The sequence below is a fragment of the Musa acuminata genome, chromosome BXJ3-9 (genome assembly GCF_036884655.1).
Source record: "Musa acuminata AAA Group cultivar baxijiao chromosome BXJ3-9, Cavendish_Baxijiao_AAA, whole genome shotgun sequence".
Classification (NCBI taxonomy): domain Eukaryota; kingdom Viridiplantae; phylum Streptophyta; class Magnoliopsida; order Zingiberales; family Musaceae; genus Musa; species Musa acuminata.
This window is the reverse complement of record NC_088357.1, coordinates 1,241,471-1,256,127: the sequence shown is the minus strand read 5'-3', so window position 1 is coordinate 1,256,127 and position 14,657 is coordinate 1,241,471. Positions and strand designations below refer to the sequence as shown.

At 37.0% G+C, this 14,657-nt stretch overlaps 3 protein-coding genes across 4 annotated transcripts; all 3 read left to right on the top strand.

Annotated features, from left to right (window-relative positions):
- The first annotated feature begins 409 nt into the window (after nucleotides 1-409).
- LOC103997213 (protein RALF-like 33) lies at nucleotides 410-820 on the top strand. The gene has a single exon (XM_009418385.2). The coding sequence runs from the start codon at nucleotides 410-412 to the stop codon at nucleotides 818-820; it is 411 nt and encodes a 136-aa protein (XP_009416660.2).
- Nucleotides 821-8,277: 7,457 nt separating this feature from the next.
- LOC103997212 (protein RALF-like 33) lies at nucleotides 8,278-8,619 on the top strand. The gene has a single exon (XM_009418384.2). It carries the CDS (start codon nucleotides 8,278-8,280, stop codon nucleotides 8,617-8,619), a length of 342 nt encoding a protein of 113 aa, XP_009416659.2.
- A 766-nt stretch (nucleotides 8,620-9,385) lies between these two features.
- LOC103996700 (heat stress transcription factor A-5) lies at nucleotides 9,386-13,295 on the top strand. Of its 2 annotated transcripts, XM_065166811.1 has the most exons (3): nucleotides 9,386-9,685; nucleotides 9,963-11,133; nucleotides 12,713-13,295. In XM_065166811.1, the coding sequence occupies exons 1-2, from the start codon at nucleotides 9,458-9,460 to the stop codon at nucleotides 11,091-11,093; spliced, it is 1,359 nt and encodes a 452-aa protein (XP_065022883.1). In that variant the 5' UTR covers nucleotides 9,386-9,457; the 3' UTR covers nucleotides 11,094-11,133; nucleotides 12,713-13,295. The 2 variants fall into 2 exon arrangements, with proteins under 2 accessions (XP_065022883.1, XP_009415941.2); XM_009417666.3 differs by lacking the exon at nucleotides 12,713-13,295 and having other exon boundaries at nucleotides 9,963-11,257.
- The last annotated feature ends 1,362 nt before the right edge of the window (nucleotides 13,296-14,657 follow it).

Here is a 14,657-nt window from a genome sequence, read left to right as displayed (position 1 = left end):
CCCGTGATGCGCGTACCTTCGTCCAAGCCGTCGGCGGAGCTGCAGTGGTCTTCCAAAAATTGGATGGCTTATCTTATTGGAAAATAGATGAGAGAAAAGATAGAAAACATAACTAAAGAAACTCATCTAATGATTCTACCACAGTTCATAAACTCATCTGATCTTATTGTAATTATTCTTTTTCTGTGAGTTTCGACTGCAAGATAAAAAGAGAGCTAAAATGAGAATTAAGACACGTCAATCATGATAGTATGTGTTCTTGCTGATAGATGAAATCTTCAATCGTTTGAACATTTGAGATGATAATAATATTATGGTGTTTGAGAAATATTCTCTAAGCTATTCAAATTTATCTAAATAAAAGAAATGATCGCAAGAACTGTAGAACGCATGATCTTAATAATCAGAGATGGCTACAACCGACCAGTCTCGGGTCCATCCATTTAGGAGAGCTCAAACAAGTACAAAAACGAAGGAGAGGAAGATGCGCAGATCATTCTTCTTCCTGCTGTGTGCATCGGTCCTTTTGGCCGACGTCCTGCCGTGGGACGTCTCCGGCGCTGCTGCACGCTCGACCTGCAACGAGACGCAAGGCCGTGGATGCCGAGTGGAGGAGGAAGAAGAAGACGTGGAGTTTGAGCTGGACTCGGATATCAACAGAAGGCTGCTTGCAGGCGGGAATCGGTACATTGTTAATGGAGCTCTCGCCTCGGATCGCGCTGTCTGTGGAAGCAGCAATGGCAGGAGTTACAACTGCAACGGCAAGTCGGGTCAGACGGGCGGCGGAAGGGAGTGCGGTCGCGACTACTTCCGTTGCTGAAAGACGATGGATTTCGAGCGCAACGCACTCCAACTTGCTATGTTTGCTGCTTCTGTTCTATTTTGCCGTGTTATTCCACTTGTTGCTCTCCTCTCCGTTCTCGGAGCTCTCTCTATATAGCTTAAGTTGTGCTGTACGATTTCATCTGCTCGTAATAGATTCATGACATGTTGTGGGAGTCCGCGTGATCATATATCAACCGGACGAAATAATATTATTCAGAATATGATTCGAGATCCTAAATTTTATTTTATTTTATTTTTATCTAAACATAAAATCTTAAATTAACTTGAATATTAGAGAAATCGTGTCGTACAAACCGTCGACACTAGTTTTATATAGATGATTCTCGAAGGACTCGTCTTCGAATTACATTAAAAAAAAAGGAAAAAATTGTTAGCAAATTCACACACATATGATTAAAATATTTCATGTAATAATAAAAAATAATTATTATTCCTAAATATTTGTTTGATTATTCATATGTATATATATGTTTAAAATTATGAAATAATATCTTTTAAAAAAATATGATTTATATTTTATCATGATTATAGTTATTATATTATAGGAGAAAAAAAAGATTAACTATCCACTTTTTAAAAGGTCAAACTTGCATAGATATCTATTATGTGAAGAATAAGATTCATGAGATAAGGGAAGGAAGACATCATGTTTAGTCAAATTGACTTTTCTTATGAGTAACTTTTTTATACTAATAAAAATATTTATAAAATTATTACACGATTGTTTATTGATACAAAAGAATACCATCAACATATATGATCATTATTATATCCTATATTTCTTGTATCTTCCCTCGTCCAAAAACTAATTATAGGTTATCTCCTCTCAGCGAACCAAAGCTTTTTATGAGTAGAAAATATTGAGACGCCAAACATAATTCGACTTATAGAGTTAATCCAAGAACATGACTTCAATTCAACAACCGTCATGATTCATCAATAATAATAATAATAATAATAATAATAATAATAATAATAATAATAATAATATTCATTCCATTTGAAAAGCTCTTAATTCTTAAAAAATATCATATTTGATATTGTATCTTTGATGATCGTAAATATTTATTCTTGTTAAGAAATATATTGACGAATACGAAGATAAAAAAAAAGAGTTAAAATATAAAACGACACAAAGATGTGGTAATGTTTATGGAATAAGTTTTATATATTAAATTATATTAGTAGAAAAATATATTAAATATTTAAATGAATTTATGGATGGGAGGTAGGAAGAATTGTCTTGTGTGATAATGAGAAGATAATGGTACAATGGTTGACGTGGATGAGGTGGCTGGTTTCCATGACTAAGCTCGTGATTGTGTCGCAGTGTCTTCTAAAAATTAAAGAAACATGTTTTTGTTGGACCACATTATGACATTTTATTGGAAAATAGAGGAGGCAAAAAAGAAGAAGAAAAAGTAATCGATAATGATAAAAAAAAGATAATAAATAAAAATATATCAATTTTCTCGGACTAAAAAAAAACTCATCTAATCTATTCTACCACTCATATATGGCAAGCAAACTCAGTTCATTAATATCTGTTCTCTAAAGAAGATTTATTTTATATTTAATTTTAATAAAAAAATTATTCTTTATTGATAGATGAAATTTAGTTTGATTTCTCCACTCATTTCCTTCCGTGAAGGATTTAGAAAATCGAAATAAAAAAGTATTTGAGATGATAAAAAAAAAATCCTCTGAATTAATCAAATTTATTTAAACGAAAAAATGGTCCCACCCATCACGTGCATTTGTATCTCACGAATCTGAGCCGTAAATTACACGTCGCCTGTGATCGTAGCTGGATGGCTTCGTCCCACGGATCTGAGCTGTGGAATACACGTCCTGTGCAATCCTCGACGGCTACATCCCACCCGTCTCGGCTTCGGCTATTTAGAGCTCAGAGGAGCAGATGGCCAGAAACCAAGGGAGAGGAAGATGCGCCAGCCATACTTGTTCCTGCTGTGTGCGTCGGTCCTTTTGGCCGACGTCCTGCCGTGGGACGTCTCCGGCGCTGCTGCACGCTCGACCTGCAACGAGACGGAAGGCCGTGGATGCCGAGTGGTGGAGGAAGAAGAAGACTTGGCGTTTGAGTTGGACTCGGAGATCAACAGAAGGCTGCTTGCAGGCGCGAATCAGCACATTACTAAGGGAGCTCTCAACCGGGATCACGCAGTCTGTGGAAGCAGCAATGGCGGGGGTTACAACTGCAACGGCAAGTCGGGTCAAAAGGGCGGCGGAAGGGAGTGCGGTTTCCACCTCTACCGCTGCTCACCATGAAATTGCTGCTGCCGCTCCTCGTGTTTGCTACAGCAGGTCTCTTTGTAGTTGTCGAAGCTTCAGGTGTCGTAGTTCTGTAAGCGTTTATTCTGAAACGTTTGTTCTATGTGCTGACAATAAATCTCCATGATCTGATGATGTCCATGGAGTTTGCTAATATTCTTTTTGAGATCAGGAGACCAACGATACAAGGAAGGAAAAAAAAACCTATAAATTTATTTAATTTATACTTTAATAGAAATTCAAGAACACCCAAAGAATTTCATAAAATTCTTCCTCCAGTATTTTATAGAACAAATTATCCATAATTTTCGTAGCTTCTTTCCTTCGCATATAAGTCTCCAAAAGACATTTACTCTTAAGATATAAAGATATCATGAACTCTAACACTATCAATCATCTAATTCATACTTCAATAATCATCGGTGAAAGTTGAACGTTTGATGAGGACAAAGAGAGTATCATAAAAAAATCTTCTTGAAGAATAATACAAAAGAGCACATTTATTATCAAAACAAGTGATTTGGTTTGATAGTTTCTCGTTCAAAAATTATATATATATATATATATATATAGTAATCTAAAATGAAAAGATAGATGTCGAGAAGGCTAATGAAGTCCAATCCAAAGCCCGCCCACCCAAATCCGTGGAACCCAACCCAAATGAAAGCTCGGACGAAATCAGATTAATATATTGGCCGGAGGAGCAGTTTTTCTATCTCGCACCAACAAAGTCCATTTTCACCCTCCCGAGTCTTCACCAACTATCTCTACCATCCTAGAAGAGGTTTGGAGGAAGAACGGAAACGAAAGTCGGTGTGCATGGTGGCAGCGTCGCCATTTTGCTAATACATTGATACATCAGTCCGAAGTCTTTTGTCGATACGTCGATCGTTCCTCTGGCTCGACGTTCAATCTTCTGACATTTTTCACTCCGATCCATTTTTCTTGCTTTAATTGTCTCTTCATGATCGAAGCTTCTCTCAAAACTCATATTAGATCACATCAATTCGTTTCATCATCAAAATTCAAGATTCAACATATTTTATCATGATTACAATTATCATATTATTGGGGATTTAACTATTCATACGGGTTGGTCGACAAACGAGGGAAGTTGACATCCTCCCTCCATAACATGTCCTATCGGAAGTCATTTATTTTCCTATCCACCGCAACATAGCTTGTTTTACTTGGTTTTTCCTAGAATACCAGGAGATTGATAACTTGAAGAAGAACTATGACACAGAGATTTCTTTGCTAAATCAGCTTCTTGCAGAGTCACGATTGCCCAGGGAAGCTCTCACGGATACGGTGTCCAACGACGCTAAAACCGGAGGCGAGAGTCTCACTGATCAGAGATGGAGAGAGGAATTCGAGCCTTTCTGCAACAGAGATGATGCTGACTTTTCCAAGGACACAAATCCCAGTTCATGGTTCGCTGGCTACGATCGATGCAACATCTGAAACGTTTCTCGACTGGTATCTTCTCCATGTTTGTATCACAAGTAGAAAAAAAGATTGTTGTAACCTCAAACAACATAAGTGTAGCAATATGTACCGTGAATTGGTTGTATCCACATGCTAGTTATGTTAGCGATTCATGCAATGTAGATGTAGAAAATGCAACATAAGTCTTATATGTGTAATTTGATCCGTACGGGTTCATATTGCCTGAGCCTATAGTGCAAAGCTCCCACCACGTCATTTGCATGGTTACGTGGTGTATGAGGCTGGCATAGATGATTAATTAATTGGTTTCTTCCTTGAAGTTGAATCATAGGCTAATTGGATATTATTCTTTATATCCTATATAGTTAGTTATCTTAGTATTTCAGTTTTTTCACTTAAAAGAATTATATTAATATTCTTATAATTATGAAAATAAAATAGTTAGATTTATTTACCATAATATAAAAGATAAACTAGTAATCTTAATGTTTCGGTTGATGGTAATGGATAGTGTTGGTGGTGGCGGATGATGGCTTCGTTAGGGGTGTAAGTAACTATTGGGGATGAGGAGAGTGACGGTGAGAGATGAGGATTATTCTGTATCTACGTCAACATCAACGTACGACGTTTCTCTGTATATACGTTAGTGCTGATGTAAATGTCGAGTGGTAAAAGGATTGATGATACAAGTGTCGAGTGGTCCTTTTATCGCTCGACAACTGCGTTGACACTGATGCAAATATAAAGTAACATTCATATTTCGTCACTGCTCTCCTTATTTATAAATAAAATATATTAAACTATTACAATCCTACAAAATGATCGATCTAAAAGATTAGAGAGTTGATAAAGGAAAGGAATCTTCCCATGAGATTAAAACTCTTTTCGTTCTAGCTTTCTTAGCAGCTCAATTATCGGTTATCTGATTGTTTCCCCAGAAGCAATGTTTTATTTTGTAAGAAATCAATAGCTGGAGCAGATCTTTTATGTCTAGAATGATATGATTTGGATGACCGATGCCAAATTACCCACTAGTAAGTCAACCCTCATGAGAAAGGATAAATAATTTGATATAAAAATAATTATTTTCTAAGATTTTATTAAGGTCAAAATTGATCGTCAGCGGGATTCTACGTATTTAACCAATCTTAGTCTCAAGCTAAAAGTGAAATCAATTGAATTTCTATCAAACACATTGACTTGAGCATCTCAAGAATATAAAATATTTAAAAATATTAAAATTGATAAGTATTTTAAGATTTCGTGAGTCCATATATTAAAGGGACAAAGAATCATAGTCCTCCAAAAAGAAGTAAACTATAAAAGTTAGAGTTTTATTTTGACGAGGGAGAGCAAAATGTGAGCAATACTTTAGTATTCTTGTGCGTCTTTTTATGGTACTTGGAAAGAGAAAGTACTTCTAACTTTATATGATAGAGTATAGAAGAAAATTATGATTGAACTCAACGATCTTATAATTTATCTTTTAGTTTTCTCCATATAAGTGAAAGTTATGGAATCATGTTAAATCTTGTGTTGATTTTTTAATATATTTTTTGATTAATTTTTGGATATATTTTTTAGAATTCATCCCTCCCAATAAAAAAAAGTGATTAGTTCCTGAACCAGTTAAAACATATGATTTAGTTAGTGCATTTGCGTATGCCATTTAATATAATGACTAGAACCTAACTAAAGACTTTTATTGATAATAATTACCCTATTTATGTTGGTTTAAGATGAATATTTTTCTAATAAAATTTATTCGAAGGGATCAAATTGTTAACATTTAATACTAATGTAAATGATGTTATTGGATCGTTTTTATCATGATTCGATTGACTTGAAGGTACTAGTCAAAGTGACGTAGATTTAGAACTTCGATTGGATTGGAGAATGAATTTATCTCATCCCAAATTATTAATATTTAATACTAATGTAAATGGTGTTATTGGATCATTTTGTTGTGATTCAATTGACCTAAAGCTACTAGTCAAAGCGACTAAATGATGTTATTGGATCGTTTTATCGTGATTCAATTGACCTAAAGCTACTAGTCAAAGCGACTAAATGATGTTATTGGATCGTTTTATCGTGATTCAATTGACCTAAAGCTACTAGTCAAAGCGACTAAATGATGTTATTGGATCGTTTTATCGTGATTCAGTTGATCTAAAGTGACGTAGATTTAGAACGGATTGGAGGAAGTATTTATCCCATCCTTAATTTATACCTGAGTAAGATGGGGATTCCCCCGAGAAACAAAGAAATCTTGATCGCTCTAATGTCTCGTTTTCGATGTGGACTAACCTCGTTTGATTTTTGCCGTTTCGTCTCAATCCTATCCTTCCAAACTCCCTTTAGCATTTGGTATTTCCTTTATAGATAGATCACCTTTTACGGATCAACCAATACAGTTGGAATGTGGCCTCGTGACACTAACACAAGATCATGCTTTAATGAATTATTGTAGGGCCGATGTGACTGACGTGACTCCCCCAAATCACCCACGTGACACGAACTCCACCGACGATTGACTTGCGTTGAGTCATTGGGAATGCTATTCGATCGTTCGCATCACTCCCCCTCTATTGCATCTTTCCTTCCTCACCTTTTTCATTTCGATTCCACTCTTGCTCGTCGATCGGTTTAATGTTCTTTCTGGTGTTTCACTATTTTATGATGAGTAAATTAGTATCTTGAGTGATTAAAGATCTAAAATAATCACTTATTTGGTTTTTTTTTATACAAATAAAGTATCGAGTCCTCTTTGAGATATCGATATCATAATTATTCTCACGAGGATGAGATTGTCGTTATATGTTTAATATGATTTTAGATTTCTATCACTATAACTTTTTCCTTATATTTCAAGCATAATTTTTTTGTTATTTTCTTACACTATATTCGATTTAATTTAGTTTCCGCATAGACGGACCAAACAGTCTCTCATGGATGATTTAGTGTACATTCGTCATCTTCTCAGTGGGGGTGGCGAGAAGGCTAAAAGAGTACTCCCAATCACCCACTTTGCAACCTGTATTTTGATTCTGGTTAAGAAATATATTGACAATGATGAAGACAAACAGAAGAAAAATAAAGTTAAAATATAAAACGACACAAAAGATGAGGTAATGTTTATGGAATAAATTTTATATATTAAATTATATGAGTAGAAAAAATATATTAAAGATTTAATTGAATTTATGAATAGGAGGCACAAAGAATTATCTTCTAAAAATTAAAGAGTCATGTTTTTGTTGGACGACATTAGGAAATTTGATTGGAAAATAGAGGAGAAAACAAAGAAGAAAAAAATAATAAAAAAATAACTATCAATTTGCTCGGACTCAACATCTAATTTATTATTTATTGATAGATGAAATCTAGTTTGATTTCTCCACTCATTTCCTTCCGTGAAGGATTTAGAAATTCGAAATAAAAATATTTGAGATGATAGAAAAATATCCTCTGAATTAATCAAATTTATTTGAACGAAAAAATGGTCCGACCCATCACGTGCATTTGTATCTCCAGAATCTAAGCCGTAAAATACATGTCGCATGCAATCCTAGCTGGATGGCTATGTAGAATACACGTCCTGTGCAATCCTCGACGGCTACATCCCCCCATCTCGGCTTCGGCTATTTAGAGCTCGGAGGAGCAGATGGCCAGAAACCAAGGGAGAGGAAGATGCGCCGGCCATACTTGTTCCTGCTGTGTGCGTCGGTCCTTTTGGCCGACGTCCTGCCGTGGGACGTCTCCGGCGCTGCTGCACGCTCGACCTGCAACGACACGGGAGGCCGTGGATGCCGAGTGGAGGAGGAAGAAGAAGACTCGGCGTTTGAGTTGGACTCGGAGATCAACAGAAGGCTGCTTGCTGGCGGGAGTACGTACCTTGATTATGGAGCTCTCGACCAGAATCACCCAGGCTGTGTAACAAGCAGTGGCCGGAGTTACAACTGCAACGGCAAGTCGGGTCAGACGCGTGGCGGAAGGCAGTGCGGTCGCGACCTCTACCGCTGCCCAACATGAAATTGCTGCTGCCGCTCCTCGTGTTTGCTACAGCCGGTCTCTTTGTAGTTGTTGAAGCTTCAGGTGTCGTAGTTCTGTAAGCGTTTATTCTGAAACGTTTGTTCTATGTGCTGACAATAAATCTCCACGATCTGATGATGTCCATGGAGTTTGCTAATATTCTTTTTGAGATCAGGAGACCAACGATACAAGGAAGAAACAAAAAACCTATAAATTTATTTATTTTTAATTTATATTTTAATATAAATTCAAGAACACCCAAAGTATTTTGTAAAATCCTTCCTCCAGTATTTTATACAACAAATTATCCATAATTTTCGTAGCTTCTTTCCTTCGCATATAAGTATCCAAAGACACATTTACTCTAAGATATAAAGATATCATGAACTCTAATACTATCAATCATCGATGAAATTTTGACGTTCGATGATGACAAAAAGAGTAACATTCGATGACGACAAAAAGAGTATCATCACGTAAATAAATCTTCTTGAAGAATAATACCAAAGAACACGTTTGTTATCAAAACAAGTGATTTAGTTTGATAGTTTCTCGTTCAAAAATTATATATATATATATATTATATAATAAAAAGAAGATTATATATATATATATAGTAATCTAAAATCAACAGATGGATGTCGAGAAGGCCAATGAAGTCCAATCGAAAGCCCGCCCACCCAAAGCCCAATGAAGTCCAATTGTAAGCTCGGACGGAATCGGATTAATATATTGGATGGAGGAGCAGTTTTTCTAACTCGCACCAACGAAGTCCACTTCCACCCTCCCGAGTCTTCACCAACCATCTCCACCATCCTGGAAGAGGACTGAAGGAAGGATGGAAACGGAAGTCGGTGAGCACGGCGGCAGCGCCGGTGGCCCTGCTCCTTTCCTCCTCAAGACGTACGAGATGGTGGACGACGCCTCCACCAACGACGTCGTCTCGTGGAGTCCTTCCATGAATAGCTTCGTCGTCTGGAATCCTCCCGACTTCGCCGCCCACCTCCTCCCTACCTACTTCAAGCACAACAACTTCTCCAGCTTCATCCGCCAGCTCAATACTTACGTAAGCGAAAGAGATTCCCCGAAATCATGACACCTTGATTGCTTGATTTTGTAGAATCTGCTGCTGCGTTTTTTGTTGGTTCTAGTGCGAATTACCTAAAATCGAGCACAAAATCTGATTTTGGCATATGATTTTAGGAGTTTGATTATGTGTTTGTGAGATGAACGGAGAACGAGGTCAACAAGTATTAACGTTTGTGCAGGCGTTTTGGGAAATTTCTCACCTTCGTGCTTACTAGATTCTGAATCTGAGGTTCATACCGAATCTGTTGATGCAGGGGTTCCGAAAGATTGATTCGGAGAGGTGGGAGTTTGCAAATGAGGATTTTATCAAGGGGCAGAAACACCTGCTCAAGAACATCTATAGACGCAAGCCCATCCACAGCCACAGCCGCCCGCCGGGTGGTGGTCTTGCTGATTCCGAGAGGATTGCTTTGGAGGAGGAGATTGATCGGCTCAAAAGGGAGAAAGCCAGCCTCCAGATGGCTGTCCAGAAGTTTGAACAGCTGCACTCAGGGACTAAGATTCAGCTTGGTGATGTCGAGCGGAGAGTAGCAGATATGGAAAAGCGGCAACTCAAGATGGTTGCCTTCTTGCAGCGTGTCATGCAGAACCCTCGGTTGATGGAGAATCTTGTGAAGATGGTGTCATCCTCGTCGATCGACTTCTCGGTGATCCATAAGAAGAGGAGATTGCCACTTGGTGCAGATCACTGCCAGGAGAATTCGGAGAACAGCTTATGCGATGACCATTGCAGCACATCCAAGTTTGAATTCGGCCATGCACTCAATCAGGATTTTTGTGATAAATTGAGATTAGAACTGTGCTCTGCCTATTTAGACAGCAATGTGGTCATGGCAAGCACTCAGAGCTCCAATGAAGATACTTGCAGCTCTCGTCCAAAGCAAATCAACCGTAGTCATTGTACAATAGAGTCCCTTACTTTGGCACCTGAGACGCTGGAGCTTTGCGATACAGGAGCATCCATTTGTCCAACGAAGAATCTTTTGTTTCCAAAGACAGCGGATGATGGGGATGGGATCTTTCCATGCCATTTGAGTCTGACACTTGCATCATCTGCAATGCAAATAGATAGAAGTGACTATTCAAGTAGGATACCAGATGCAGTGAATCAAGAGGAAGCCAATTCGACAGAGATGAACAATATTGTCACAACTAAGGAAAATGAACTCAACACGCTGATCTCTGCTGGTGCAAGAGCTGCACCTTTGCAAGAGGCTCCAACGACTAGTAATGAAACACCTGCGGTTCCTGCAGTTAGAGTTAATGATATGTTCTGGGAGCAGTTCCTAACTGAAAGGCCAGGATCATCAGACAATGAAGAGGCAAGCTCTGGTTTAAGGGCATATCCTCGTGGTGAGCAAAACGAGGAGAGACACAGAAAATGAATGCATATGGAAAATCTAAAACTTTGGTTTTTCCCATAGAGTGAGCACTTATTGTATTTGTATCATGGATTAAACCTGATCATTTACAGTCAGAATACTTGTGTTACTTGTAGTTACAGAATAAATTCTTCACCTGATATATATTGAGCATGATGTAGTTGTTATGCCTTGATGTATGCTAACATAGTAATGGAGACTATGAAAATAGTACATATATGAGAAATGTATTCATCTTCAAATGATACTCTATCATAATTGTCTTTGAAATTCTGTCCATCATTGGCATGAAATGTTGATGATTAGCATGCTAAAATGCTATCTGTTTTCACTTGGTATTTGGCTTATGTTATGTTTGCCTTATGTTATCATCTTCTGAACTTGAATACATCCCATAGTTCCTCTTTATAGGATATATTGACCATTCTTGTTATATCACACCAGAGTCTGCTTAGTTATCCTTGAGTGGTGAAATAAAAAAAAGTGCCACTTTCTGGATGAGGCACTTTCCAAAGTAACTTTCAAATTTAGTGGTAAGTCACTTCTGAAAAATCTTACCTTCAAGAACTGGCACCCTCTCTAAGATAGCGGCCTCAGACAACTTAAGATAAAATGAACAGTGTGTATAGAGGTATTAAAGATGAGTCTGGAAATATTAATAACAACTCCTCGGTCAATCGCAATTGGCATCAACCTATTAGCATATTAGTTGACCGCATAAAGGAGGTATTGATATAATTTGTATCTGTAGTTATAAAAGTGGAGAAGATAAAAATAACAAAGGCAGCATTTTTAGGTAGATGATTGTATCATCATGATACAATTTGACTATAGTGATAAAAGTGGAGGCAGCAAGAAAGGCATCGACTTTAAGGTGAATGATATGGTTCAACTCTGTAGTGATACAATTGGAGGCAGATTTCTACATCACCCTTGTAAATTCAAAAGTACGTACAGAGTCTGTTTATCTTAAAATGCCCCTTAATGAGTTGATGGAAGATACAAACTGGGACAGAATGTCTAATTGAACAGATAACAAAATCGATGGCTATTCCGTATTAGATTGTGTGGCCTCTTACAGCTCGTGATCTCCGCTGTGTTGTTCTTGCAGGTGCCCATGTTGATGTTGCCCATACACTTACCGACTTTTGACCCAAATCACAATTATCATTGTCTTCTTTCCCTTTGCAAGAGCCAATTGCCTGGACTTTTTCTCCATTCCATCCTATTTACTGATTTTGCATCAAGAGCTTGTTTTTGGTTTTTTGTGTCCTTTTATCTCCAACTTCAAGGTCTTTAATTGTGTTTTCCCCCCAGTATGGGAGCCTCATACAGGGGGTCTCTCTCATTTTGATGTGTGTATATTTGTATATTTTTTCTAGACCTTTTGGTTCTGTTTTTTGCATTTTGTTTGCTGCCAGAGCTGTAGTTCAATGTTATTTTGTGGTTTTTATGTGGGGCTTTCTCCGTTCAATGTTACATGAAAAAATATTTCTGCTATTTGATGGAATAATATTCCATTTCCCTAGGCTTTGGTTTATTTTATTGTTCATCTTGATAAGAGGAACTGCTCATTGAGTTGGAAACTTCTTGAAACTTAATTTTTTTCTTTGATTTTTCAGGAAATAGTAAAGAATAAGGAAAGGAGCTTTTGGTTTTAGTCTGGTCATCTTATAGTCATTGTGTGTAATGTTGCTGGGTTAACAATCACAGGCCTTATCAGTAAGAGCATATGTTAACAATCTGAGAGCATGTGTACTGCTACAACTGTTGTTATCCGCATGTCAACATGATATTAAAAAGACTGTTTTGCTGCAACACCAATGTCTTAAGCATTTTATCAAGACCAAGAGCCAGCAGGTTGTTTTATGCTCTCGCTGTTTTTCTACCTGTTTGTTCTCGTTCGTGCATGGATAAGAGAATTGAACTAAAACTTGGTTGTAAACTGTGGATCCTGGGAGGACTTCAACTATCCAACTGATGAATAGCTTCGTAAGACTCATTCCAGGACAAAGTGTTAGTAGGTTGAAGATAAAAGGACCAAGACATGAAAGTCATTAATGAGTTTCTTACTTCCACCAATCTTTTTATGCAATCTATTTTCTATGAATTTTGTAATTCTCACCCTTCTTTTCCATTAGGATTTTATATTTTGGTTCATCATTACCTTATAATGGGTGACAATTTATGGGGCCTTCTATATTAGTGGATGCTAATTAACATTTTTGTCCAGCGTATAGCTAGATATTGTAGATTGATACATTATTTGCCATACAGGAGTCAATTAATATAATTTTAGACCATTGATGTGCAGGAAATGGAATGAAGGTGCATGATCCAAAGTTTTTTATAGTGCTTTGTGCTAAAACTTTCTCCTATACCTTATAAGTTTCATCCTGTTATTGCTTTTAAGCTAGCACAACCATTTTTTCAACTTTCAAGTTTGAAAAATACGTTATAAAATGGGAAGTTTTGTTTGCTAGTCTGAGGGCAGAGTTCTCTTTGTCTGGATGTGATGTTTGGGGTTTCTTTTGATTCCAGTAATAAACTGTTTGTAGCAGAAACTTCAATTAACAATCAAGGTATGTTCTCTTCTGATGGTTAGCATAGATCAGAGAAAATTTAAGATGTTACCCTCCGAGCTTTATCATCTTGATATTGTAAGCCTTCTATATTTTCATGGGTCAAAACCTTCCAAGCAAATGTGGATTGTTGCAGTATAATTTCCACATGACTATGACAAGCCAGGAGCAGCAATGTTGAAGAATATTAAAATAGATGTGGTTTGTCATAGGTTCCAACGATATCGGTGACTTCTGTCCAACTCTACACATCTGCATTCTGCACAGCCATTCTTTTGCATCTTGATCTCAATAGCTGTAATATTTTAATGGCATGAGTTCTAAACTTATGTGGTAAAATTTCTTTGGTTGCAATTATAAATGTGTTTCTTACATGTCTTTCTTCCTATGTACTTGGGTATGGACCTAGCCTATAATCAGTATATTCTATAATATAATCCAATTTCTAGATGATTGAAGTATACTAAAAATTTTAATTTTATTTGTGCTTCTATGATTTTTGTGTAAATTGCTAGGAGTTGAATGCCTGTGTAGCTGCATGAGTTTGCAATGCATGCCTGTTTCTTTGTTCATTTTCTGGCTGGTTTTTCCTTTTTCACCTGGTGATTCTTTTGACCAATATCCTTGTGTATATTCCTCTCTCATTTTAGCTTTATAATGTCATGTGAAGTTCCACATTAGTCTATGTAAATGGTCTGACATTACTTCTCCAATTGTATCCAACTGGAAGTTGGTGATATCAGTTGGTTTTCGAGTTCTTAATTTCATTCTAAAAGATACTACTGGGTAGAAGAATTTAGTATTTAAATAGTTGCACTAGATCTAGGATTTTATTTTTTGCTGCTACTTGATATTTCTTTTGATGATCCTGTGCAGCGCTCATGTTGTGGAAAGAATTTCTGTCATTCTCCGAATCATGCGAACCCTCTCATCTTGATGCTATTTCTTCTTTAATTATAGCAGGAGAAACTTCTCAGATCATGTG

Bases quoted from the DNA above. Each gene is read 5' to 3' on its own strand.
- LOC103997213 (XM_009418385.2), top strand. From the start codon at position 410: ATGGCTACAACCGACCAGTCTCGGGTCCATCCATTTAGGAGAGCTCAA.
- LOC103997212 (XM_009418384.2), top strand. From the start codon at position 8,278: ATGCGCCGGCCATACTTGTTCCTGCTGTGTGCGTCGGTCCTTTTGGCC.
- LOC103996700 (XM_065166811.1), top strand. From the start codon at position 9,458: ATGGAAACGGAAGTCGGTGAGCACGGCGGCAGCGCCGGTGGCCCTGCT. The intron at 9,686-9,962 runs GTAAGCGAAAGA...CTGTTGATGCAG, and splicing joins TCCGCCAGCTCAATACTTAC to GGGTTCCGAAAGATTGATTC.